We start from the raw sequence: 12278 nt of genomic DNA on the forward strand, positions 1-12278 counted from the left end.
GGGCTGCTTTCACACTAAACACATTAGAATGATGTAAATGCGCCCTAAGAAATTATATTTGATCAAGGGAAACGCCTTCAATGATTTACAAAGCAGTTTTTTTTTTTTTTTTTATAATTGGGGTTTATAGATATACAACTGCACCTTGGATGGAATAAAATGAAATGTTTTTGCATGTAGTATATACAATTTCAGCTGTGTATGTTACAGAAAGTGAAAGGAAGTCTCTCCAATATAAAGGAAATCCCTTTTAGATCACTGGCACCAGAGCCCATTGACAGATGTTTGCTCTGTTCAGGTGACACACTGAAATTTTAGATGTTTCCTCAATTTTTTACTTTCAATCCTTGTCCATAAACATTGATTTGCAAACCATGAAAACATAACAAATTGAATGTAAAATCTTTCTACTTGTAGGTAATGGATCAAAGCTGAATGGCAACTACAGAATGTATAGTTCTGTTGGTGATCTGCGGTTAACAAATTATTATGATGAGGAAATTCCTGCACCACCTTCTATGCCACCTCCTCCACCACCTTCTATGCCCCCTCCCCCACCACCTACAATGATTCCTGCTGCTCCACCACAAGAAAGTCCTCCTTCATTCGCTCCAATATCCCCAAGTTTACCAGACTTCATACCACCCATGCCACATACTTCTGCAACAACCATACCCAATTTTGAGCCTTTAACAGACACTTCCACAGCACCGAAAGTTTCTGAACAACGTCAAACTGATAATGTTTCAAAATGGAAATCAGAAGGATCAAAGGATATGCCTATGACCTTGCCGAACAGGTTTTCTTTAAATAGTGCTGGGTTTCAGCACAGTCAAGGACAGACAACTAAATATATGGATCCCCATTCATCTTTGCCAAAGACCTTCAAAGTCCCTCCTCCTGCCCCAATGAGGACTTCATCAATACAGTTACAAGAATATCAGAATATAAGCTATTCCACTGATCCTCCACAATCGCCTGTACCTTCTAGTTTCAATCCTGGTGTACAAGCCAAACTTTTCTTGCCCTCAAATCAAGAGCAGAAAACTTTGAATGATGCATTAAATAAAAGAAAGTCAATGCTTATCATGGATGATCTACAGGATCTGTCTCAGATGGATGCTGCAATTCAAAGAAATGACAGCATAACAGATTCTAACAAAATTTATACAAATGACAGTGACTTGTCAGGGCTTTCTGAAAAAATGAAGGATGGATCAAAACGTCCCCTGAGCAGTATTGAATTTAATAAAATGGCATTTAATAAAGATGCATATTTGGCAAAGGAACGTAAAGATGCAGTAAAGGTTCTCTCTGTGAAACCTATTGTAACAGACATGTCATTATCAAATACTAATGTACAGCTTAAACAGAATTCCTTAACAAGAGATTTAGAAGAAATGAAAAACAAAATAAAAATGGATAAAGATGCTGAAATAATTAATCAGGAAGCTCCTCCCACACCACCCTTTATGCCCCCTCCACCACCTCCACCTATGACACCCCCCAAACCACCAGCCATGCCACCACCTCCACCACCACCACCACCACATGTGACAGTTACACCACAAAATAACTCTCATATACCGAATTTTGTTGCTCCACCACCTGCTCCACCTCTTATGGCCTCTATGCCACCAGTACCCCAGGCATCACCATTGCATCCTCCAAAACCAAAGACAATTTCAGCTTCTACATCCCAAGTAAGTATTCCTCCACCAGCACCACCAAAAGCTCCACCAGCACCTCCACCTTTGCCAAGTCAAACTGGTACATCTACCCCAGAGCCACAGTTGCCTTTACTTAAGGCACTTCAAGAAAAACAACAAACTCTGAAACAAATCCCTAAAAAGCCCATAGATATTAGACCTGCTCAGGTATCGTCTGTTGATATAAGTAGCGATAATGAACAAAAAGCCAGAGTTGGTAAAATTAAGGGCGAGTTAGAAGCTCTCTTCTCTCCAAAGAAAGATGAAAAATTAAGAGATCTTAAAAGTCTGGAAACAAATAAAAAGAGTCCTAATGGAAATACCACTCAGAAAAAAAGTGGAGAAAATACACTTGTAAATTCTTTAATGATGAAAGTACCTCATATACCTTCTGTATCTGATAAGGAAGATGCTGATGGGGACACTTCAGACTGGATACCTAAAAGCAACAACACAAATTTTCAGATTCCTGAACCAGACTATTTGCCTGTCACGCCCACTCAAACAATAAAGAAACCAACCTATCCAGCTGTGCAAAATAATATTTCACAGCCCATATTTGAAGTCTCTTCAAAACCAGCTTTCTCACAAAAAGCCACAGATGTAAGTAAAAAAATTAATGATATTCCAGCCTATAAGCCTCATCATGAGAGAAATGTATCAACTGGAAGCTTGACCTTGGACAAATTATCACTTACAGTTTCAGAAACAACAGCAGTAGGGAGCTTAAAAAAAGATGAAGAAGTTCCATATCCATCAACTTCGTTGAAATTGGAATCTCTCATAAAACAAGGGGAAGGTGGTATTAAACATCCAGCAACTTCCTTGAAGGAAGGCATAAATAATCATCCATCAACTTCATTGAATTCAGAATCTTTCATACAACAAGATGGTGGCATAGATAAACATCCTGTCACTGGTGAGCAGGTTGAAGCCAATTCTCCAATGGCTTTGCTCCTGGCTGCAAAGAAGCGGGCCCAAAGAGGTAACCGTTCTATGCCTCCAGAAAGCAGCAATATGCCTAAAATTTCTGTTTCAAGTGGGATTGTTGCAAGTCCTTTAACCTCTCAGTATAATGATGTCAAAGCAAACACATTTGTTGTTGTTCCCAAGAAAGAAAATGGGGGACAGTTTAGTGAAGAGGAAGTAACCAGTTTTAGTTCAAAATCAAGTAGTAATTTAGGTAATGTTGCATCTTTTTCAAGGACAGATAAAGATTTTCCATCATCTAGTGTAAATATTTTGGGATTGAATCCACAAAAGGCAAATGATGAAAAGACAAGTTGGATGCATGGTGAAGAAAAAACTGTTAGACAGGTTCCTATGGACAGAAATGAAGACTTCTGGAATGTCAAGTCTTCTGTCATTGAAAACCACAACTCGCCCAACAGGTCAAATTTTATGGATGCATACACAGTCAATATATCCTCTGTCCCTTCACCTGTCCCAGCTTCAAATACCTATGAGGACAGTGATTATGGAATAATACCACCTCCAGCAGAATTCATGAACACTCCACCATCCACACACATTGACATGCATCAGAAGGATAGATTATTTGATGGCAACAAATTAAAATCAAATTTAGGAACCCATTATGACTGGAATAATGAAAGTACTCGACCTTTGGGGTCTCAGAGAATCTCATATAATAGTGACTTTAACAAACCCACAAGTGATAATTACAGTACAGGAATTGGCAGAGATCCACAAAAAGGTTCCCTAATTAAGAAGAGACTCTATATGCCGGCTCCAGAAAGCTCAGGGAGCTACGGAAAAAATACACACTCTCTAAGGTCATCAGCTTTGCCAGGTTCTTATAGTCACATGTATACCCAGTCTAGCTCCAGCATGAATCCAGAATCACGACGCTCTGGCAACCCTTCAAGATATATGTCACAGGGAAGGAGAATGTCTTCTGAAAACATGGTACAAAATATGACGGATATGAAATACAGACCTCAAAACCCTGAATATGGGAAATCAACGAGTAGGTAAGCACACGTATATACTAATTAACCCCTGAATTAAGTCTATTTTTATTTTCGTATTTTTTTGTTTGTTTTGTATACTCCTATGCATGTCTGTTTTATCAATGATATCTTAATAGCCCACTAATGCTTGGCAAACTGCATAGCTGTTGACTACAGCAGTTCTCTTATGAGACACATCACTCACATTGCATTACTGCTGGGTATTCCTTTTATAGTTGCCAAAGCAACGCCACACCAAGGAATGCATTTGTTTCAGGTTTTAAATGCTTTGGTTAAACTTTAAGATCTGTTTGAACTACTATAGTTCAAGTGAATTTCAAAAGTTTGACCAAAGCAGTTAAAAAGGTAAAGCACATGTTTTACCTCACCACATTGTTTTGAGCTAATTTGATATTCAAAAGCCATATATAAAAAATGGAGGAAAAAAAATGGGGTTGATTTACTAAAACTGGAGAGTGCAAAAAAGTGCAGCTCTGTGTGGTAGCAAATCGGCTTCTAACTTCAGCTTGTTCAGTTAGTGTTTAGTAAACCCACAATAGTAAAACCTGTCTGTATATGCAGAATAGCATGCTTGTTATACTCGCAAGCTCTTGAAGGGGATAAGGGATTGTGTAAAAGATTTTAGTAACGAGAACTTTATCATTAGCAGTAATCGGCATGGATTCATGAAGAATCATTCTTGCCAAACCAATCTATTAACCCTCTATGAGGAGGCGAGTTGCCATCTAGATAAAGGAAGGCCTGTAAATGTGGTATATCTGGATTTTGCAAAAGCATTTGACACAGTTCCCCATAAACGTTTACTGTACAAAGGTATTTTTGTAAGGTATATATTATATAATAAGGTATATATTGGTTATGAGTAAAGGTTGCGAGCACTGAACCTATTCTCTCTGTAGAAGAGATGCTTGAGAGGGGATATGATTTCACTATACAAATACCATACTGGTGACTCCACAATAGGGATAAAACTAGATTCATGGCCACTCATTAAAATTAGAAGAAAAGAGGTTTAACCTTAAACTACGTAGAGGGTTCTTTACTGTAAGAGTGGCAAGGATGTGGAATTCCCTTCTACAGCCAGTGGTCTCAGCGGGGGGCATCAATAGTTTTAAAAAAACTATTTGATAAGCACCTGAATGACCCCAACATACAGGGATATACAAATGTAATACTGACATATAATCACACGCGTAGATTGAACTTAATAAACTGGTGTCGTTTTTTTTTTTTTTTGTTTTTTTTCAACCTCACCTACTATGTAACTTAAGGGGTTAATACTCTGTATTGTGTAAAAAGGCTCTTTGGTACTGTATGCACAAATCCTCCCACTCCTGCAGGGTCACTCTGGGCAAAGCCAGATAAGACACAGTCCGAGTGCTCCCCCTGCACATGCTCAGTTTGGTTTATATTGCTGTAGAGCATATTTCCTTGCTGAGCTAGTCAGGTCAAATGGTATTGACATCACACAGATGGGTGTGTATACAGATCCTAAATAACAGCCCAGTCCCTCCCTTCCCTTCCCTTCCCTGGAAAAAAAACCTGGAAGCCGGTTTCTAAGCAGAGCTGCACCAGATTTTGCACACTCCAGTTAGTAGAGCCAAATATCAACGATTACTTTGGTTACATATATTTGTGAAATGTATGCATAATATTTATAATGAAGAAACCTGACATACATTTTCAGCTAATGACTTGGAGTGCACTGTACTATATCCAGTAGAGCAGTCATTCCCAACCTCCATCATCAAGTACCCCGACAAGTCATATAGCAGACCTTACCCAAGCTCAACTGCTGTACAGGCAGTTCGAGTTACGAACACCCAAGTTACGAACGACTCCTACTTACGAATGGCCCTTAATGCCGGCCACTTGTGCATCACGCTGGTCCATGATACCTCTGAGCAACTACTTTGTAGCACCGGATGCATCCCACACTGCAATACTGCATGTACTGCATGGCCAGAAGAGCCCCAGATAACATAATTGCATGCCCAGAAGCGCCCGGAACATCCCACATCCCTGCATAGGCTGAAGATGCACTTAAAAATGCACTGTTCCGACTTGCACACAAATTCCACTTAAGAACAAACCCTGTGATCATAACTCTGGGACTGCCTGTATTAAAATTCAGAAGTTGAAGACCAGTTCTCTGACTAGGGTGTTCAACTCCCAAAACATGAAGTTTATATATATATAATATATATATATATATATATATATATATATATATATATATATAATCAGCCACTCTGTGCACTCTTGACAAAATTATTTTATTGGCATGTGTAGCAATTTTGTCAAGAGTACACTGAGTGGCTGGCTATATATGCTATGGACTCCAACAAGACATGTTTTCAGGATTGTCTTCACCTTGCACAGGTGTTGTAATTCAATGTCAATGGCTTGGTATTTAAGACTGCTATTTTACATAAGGGAAATTACCAAAACATGGCCTGTTGTAAGAACTTTGAGAATGAGGTTGGGAAAAACTGCTATAGAATACTGTAGCCCCTGTAAATTGCACGATAAATACATGACTGATTTTATTTTATTTCCTTTTACTCCACACAGATCACAAAATACCCACCAGCAGGGTATGACGTTCACTGTGAGGCCAGGCACCAGGCAGCCGATTTCTCAGATGTATCAAGGAGGCTACCTCTGAAGGCACCCTGAATACCAACAGCCTACAGTCCTGCCTATAGGCAGATAAAAACAAACCTGAAGAAGCTGCTTGTAACTTTGAACTGACAAAATACTCAATTTCACACACTAGTTTGCTAGTACTTCTTATGCTATATATTTAACATCTATTACAAGTGTGCAGAAAGGGTATTTGATGCGCTACTTGAATTATTTTTATATATATATATATATATATATATATATATATATATATATATACTCGTTTCTACCCCATTGGCATTTTTAGGTAGTGAAAGTGCAATGACTTTATGTAGTTATCTATAGCATCCAATGTGATTGGCATATAATGTGGTCAAAAAATGTAAACTGTTTCTATGGGTTGCTGCACTTTGCACTGTCTTATTAAATAGGGCTATGTATATGTCAGCAGTGCACGTGAAACTAATAACCTCTACTTTGCACTTCACCCTCTTGGCCTTTGGAGTTGACGTATTCTCTATCTCGTTTGCAGAAAAAAAATACTTTTGAGCAGTTTGAATTTTGGAACTAGCCATAATATAAATATATAATTTATAATCTGAGAATTTTTTAGAACTTTGTTATACTTTTCCCTTTAATTTTTTTTAAATGTCTTGTTCTACTGGTTATTATGGTCATATATTTGGCTGTACTTGTCATGAGGTTTATATACAAATTTTATTTTATAATGATATGTCTATTATAAAGATAATGCCTACGATGTAAAAATTATGTACATAATATTATAATAGGAGATCCTTACAAGGATATCCAGCAACAAGCACTTTTTGAATGTATATTACTGTAAATATATATATATACATGTATGTCAGGTGTTTTTATGTGCATTTGTTTATAGATATTCAGCACTGACCATTTTGGTTTTGCTTTTAAAGAGGATGCATGATGCTTTTGCATGTTCTTTCCTCGATGTTCTTTTACAGCAATAAAATATTTTATGCAACAGGTAAAAGATTGTTTTCTATTGCAAAAAAAAAGGTTTCCAAAGATGGGTAAAGATGACTGCAAATGAAATTATTTTTGTTTTTGCCTAATGTCCATTAATATTTTCACAGTTTGATGGACGTTCAAAAGGTAGTGTCGACAGTCTGGTGGCACGCCTCCATCCTTTATCATTTTGATTGCAGACTAACCAAACCGATTTGTGTTACTAAGCATTCTGCAGTGCTTTTGAATTTATTAAAAGCTATATTTAATTTAATTCTTTTTTACATAGTAGGAAAAAAAAGAGTGAAAGAAAATTCAAAGTAAGAGGGATAAATTAAACACTGGACTCTATTGCTACAAGGCATGAGTGCTGCCCCTGCATGCTCAGATTGCTTTTATTAAAGTTTTTTATATATTTTTTTTTTATTTACTTGGTTATACTTGTATGGTGCATATTGCATCACTTTTAGGAAAAACAAAACTTTTTAAATTGAAATGTTTAATCAATGTGATGCATGATTACAAAACTACATTTTTTTTTTTTTTTTTTTTTTTTTAATAATTTGCAGGTGACAACTTGGGCAAGGTAACTCACCAGCAGGGGAACACTGTAACCGTTCAAATATAAAAAAACAGCAATTATAGCTGTTACTGATTTTTTTTTGTTTTTTTTTGTTAACCTTGTATGTTAAACCAAACATTTTAATCTTGGATAGAGTAAAAAAAAGGTTACATTTTATTTATTTTATTTTTGTTTTGTTCTCTGCATGTACAGGAAAAACTTGTTTAACCACCTGCCGACTGCTCAGAGTAAATATACTGCGAGCGGGTGGCAGGTACAGGACCAACCCGTACATGTATGTGACCGGCCTTTCTCTGGGTTTGGGGTGCGCATGCGTGCGCCTCCTACGGACCCTACTTTTTTCTCTTTACTTTTCACTGTGCTAGCATGGATCTCGGCTGTAGGGACGGTCTGTAATATTGCTTTGGATGCTGGATCCTGCATCAGGCACTTAACGCATCACGATGCAGTATGTGGCTATCTGCAGAATGATATTAGATGGACCATGGTCCTGGAACAGTATGACGGAAGACTATCCCTGAGGTAGCCTTAAAGGGTATGGCTACCATGAGGGTGAATAATCTGAATCCTTCTGCTCTGCAGTACAGGTCATGTCGTGATACTTCAATACACATGGCAGATCATAGGCACAAGAGAAATGGGTAAGCAGGCTTTGCTAATTGATGCTGTGGTAATGCCTTCAGGGGTCACTAACCTCCCCCCACAAGGTAAATATTCTGCTAACCTTGACCACTGTCCACAATCTGAGTCATTGTCCCCCTCAGCGGCCTTCCTAGATCCTTTTGTCACACCACCTCCTTCAGTTTACCTAGAGAGGAGTTCTCTTCCACAATGTCTGAATTTATAATGCGGTTTTCAGAACATTTAGAGGCCTCAGACATCAGTCCTCCTCTTTTGAATGCATCTCTGATTTCCCTCTTGATTGCTTCTGTGCATCCTGAGAAAGAGGAGGAGTGTGGTACCAAAAGTCTGAGGGTTCAGTACTAAAGACCCAATCTTCTGATCTTTCTCCATGCTCAAAGATATAATTTCTATACGCAGAGTATTCTTGCCTTAGTTTAGAGCAGTCTATGTTGGCCTGGCCATCAGCCTAGATTTACTATTGCTGCTTCAGTATACCAAAACATTCCCGGTATTCTAATGTTATATGGTGACTGGCCCCATCCTGTAAAAAATGTTGTCCTTCCAAAACATTTTCCCTAGTAGTATCCTATTGAGGAGAGGGCTTCTAAAGAAATGGGTAATCCAGTTATGGACTCTGCAAATACCTGCATTTTACTCTGTGCATGCAATATTAGCCTTTACATGACACCTTGAATTTTCTCCAAGGAACTAATTCTGCTTTGCTCTCGAGGCACGCCAGTTGAGGGATACTTTGTTAACCTCCTGCTAAAGGAACAGGCTCAATCAGCCAATGTCCCAACAGACAGTGCAGACCCTATGGAGATTCAGATGGATCCTAAATCTCCAGAAACCAATGCTGAATCCAACTCATCATTTGGAGTATCTGGGCCCAATCTTGCATATGGATTTATCCAGAGTCTTCCTTCCCCTGAATGGGCTCCCATCTCTCCTTTCCCATGTTAAGACGCTATGACCCATGAGCCTCCTTTGCATGAAAATTATGGTACTGATGGTAGCCTCCTTTTTTGAGGTAGCACTGAATGCCTAGTTTCACTCCAGCCATTACAGCTAACATTTTGGCAGCATAGGACATGCAGACTCGGTCTCTAGAATTGCCTCCTATGGATGGACAGTAAAACAAGGTTTTTCCTGAAAGGAACATTTTTTTAACTTGGCACGAGAATACAAAAATCCTTTCTCCCGATGACCTGGAAGGTCAAGCTGTGGAGGACATGGTCATTAGAGGAAAAACTGCTTACGATCAATATACTGGAACTCAGGGCTATTTGGCCCTTTCAGGGCTGGGCCTCTCATGTGCAAGGTCACCTTACCAAAGTTCAGTTGGACAATGCCACAGCAGTGACAAAAATCAACCATCAAGGAGGCACCATAAGCAACACATCAGGCAATGCACATCCCAGGAGTGGAAAATTGGCAGATGGACTTCCTCTGCCATCGAGGCCTGGATTGCAGAGAATTGTCTCTTCACCCAGAGGTCTTTTAATCAGTCTGTCACAAGTGGAGCATGATGAAAGTAGACTTCCAGGCTCAACAACAAATGGAACTGGTTCATTCCTAGAGCCAGGGACCCTTGGGCCTTCGCAGTGGATGCTTTGGTGCAGTGGAATCCATTTAACTGGATCTATTCCCTTTTCCCCTTGAAATCTTTTTTTTGCTGTTGTAGCCAAGGTCTTGAGGGGCAGGAGATATCCACTTAGTTCATATCTACACTCCCTAAAGCTAGGAAATAGTTTTCTCGTAAAGTCTACCATTGCACCTCTAAAGTGTACTTTTGCATTATTCGCTTGCTCTCTCGTCTACTTCTTGGCTTATAGCTTATTTTTGACATTCTGCATAGCCTTTGATCTTAAACTATGATCCTGTGCTGTGTAATGCATTCCAAGATGAAGATTTTACAGATAAGTGAAAAATTATATTTTGCAAGATATAAATCATATAACCGAATGTAGTTCATAAGGGCTTATTTATATAAATGCAGACACCCATACAGCGTTTAAGCACCCAGGATAGATGGATGTTCTGTGCAACTGCAGCCTGTTAAAATGAATGAAAATAGCAGCTGTATGTATCTTCTTGCACAGTCTGCATTCAGAGCCATGAAGCTGTCACTGTTTGGATGTAAACTTTAGGATGTGTGAGAAGATCCACACAGTTGCTACCTACATCAGTCAGCCTGTAATTGGTTTTTAACAGGTTGCTGGGCATCGTGGCACATTTTGTGGGTTCAAAAAACACTTGCCCCATGTGTCTGTATGAATGAGCCCTACGTAATTCCAACCTTGCACTTGGACAGTTGTACAGGCTCCTCTCCTTACTGAAATTGCTTACTCTGATATTGCTGCAAACTGTTGGCGTCTCTGTATGCACAAGATGCTGTAATATGTCAGAGTTCACCTTTCTGGCTAAAGGATGATCAGTATCATCTAGTCATTTAACCCTACCTTTACTCTTCCTGGTCAACCCCTTTCATTCTTCTTTTTTCTTTTTTTTTTTTTAATCATGAAGGCTAAGCATCACAAGTTGGCCTTACCTAGGTTGTTCTACATGTAAATTCAGCCTGCCTAAAAACACCCACTGCTCGAGACTGGCATCCACCGATCAAACTTTGACAACGGTGGGCAATACCTGCATAACACATTAAGACTTCCACTTGTAGATTTCATAGGAAGCCATTATAAAAGGGTGGATATCCAATCACTGATCATCTCTGCACTGAATGAAGCTAGAAATTACAAGTTTCCTGTCACTTTTTGTTTCGGAGTTGTCATTCCCCCACTATTTGGCCAGGGAAGAAGATGATTGCGCTCAATCTGGTCCTAATAGGCCCCTAATGTCTCCTTTTAAAGAGAATCTCTCATGTATATTAAGTTAAAACATAGAAGACTTGCTCCCTATGAAATACAGTTAAGTGAAAAAGGTTTAAAAATTAGTTACTCTAAATCAATAATAAAACACCATAAAAATGCAAAGGCATACTTCAAGTGCAAATATGTATGAAAACGATGATTGTGCTACACATATCAGTTATTGGCATGTATGTCGGAATTCTAGGACCATTTATTCAATGTTAACTCTAAAATGATAACCTGTAAGGTTTTCAAAGCATTGCTGAAGGCCAATTTTGGATAACAAAGTTTCTTGCCATTTCACGTGTGTGTGTGTGTGTGTGTGTGTGTGTGTGTGTGTGTGTGTGTGTGTGTGTGTAATTTTAAGGCTTGATATCTATTTATTTGACACAACCTCATCTTTTATATTTTACCAATAAATTGGTTAGTGTGCGTGTGTGTGTGTGCACGCACATTGAAATTTAAGTTTTTAGTGTATGGGTTGGATAAACAGTTGCATTTTAATATCATGCAACATAAAAATTTCCAACTACCCCTATTTTATTTTAATTATTATTATTATTTTTTTTTTTACTTTCAGAAAATGTATAATATTTGGAGGTTTTAACTAATCTTCAGTTCTAAATTGTGCATTTTAACCACTTCAGCCCCGGAAGAATTTACCCCCCTTCCTGACCAGAGCACTTTTTGTGATTCGGCACTGCATCTCTTTAAATAACAATTGTGCGGTCATGCGACGTGGCTCCCAAACAAAATTGATGTCCTTTTTTTTTCTTTCTTTTTTTCCTTTTGGTGGTATTTGATCACCTCTGCGGTTTTTATTTTTTGCTCAATAAACAAAAAAAAAAGCAATGCATTATTGAAATGCATTATTTAGTTTTTGCTA

At 38.5% G+C, this 12278-nt stretch overlaps 1 protein-coding gene across 1 annotated transcript in view; it reads left to right on the forward strand.

Annotated features, from left to right (window-relative positions):
- CUNH6orf132 (chromosome unknown C6orf132 homolog) overlaps window positions 1-7343 on the forward strand; it is a 63881-nt gene extending 56538 nt beyond the window's left edge. Inside the window, exons 4-5 of the mRNA XM_077481525.1 lie at window positions 418-3703; window positions 6278-7343. Coding sequence (XP_077337651.1) covers window positions 418-3703; window positions 6278-6371 — 3380 coding nt within the window. The 3' untranslated portion in view covers window positions 6372-7343. The remainder of the gene's footprint in view (window positions 1-417; window positions 3704-6277) is intronic.
- Window positions 7344-12278: the final 4935 nt, after the last annotated feature.

Source organism: Lithobates pipiens, unplaced genomic scaffold (assembly GCF_037356315.1).
Source record: "Lithobates pipiens isolate NorthernLeopardFrog02 unplaced genomic scaffold, aLitPip1_a1.2 Scaffold_16, whole genome shotgun sequence".
Classification (NCBI taxonomy): Eukaryota; Metazoa; Chordata; class Amphibia; order Anura; family Ranidae; genus Lithobates; species Lithobates pipiens.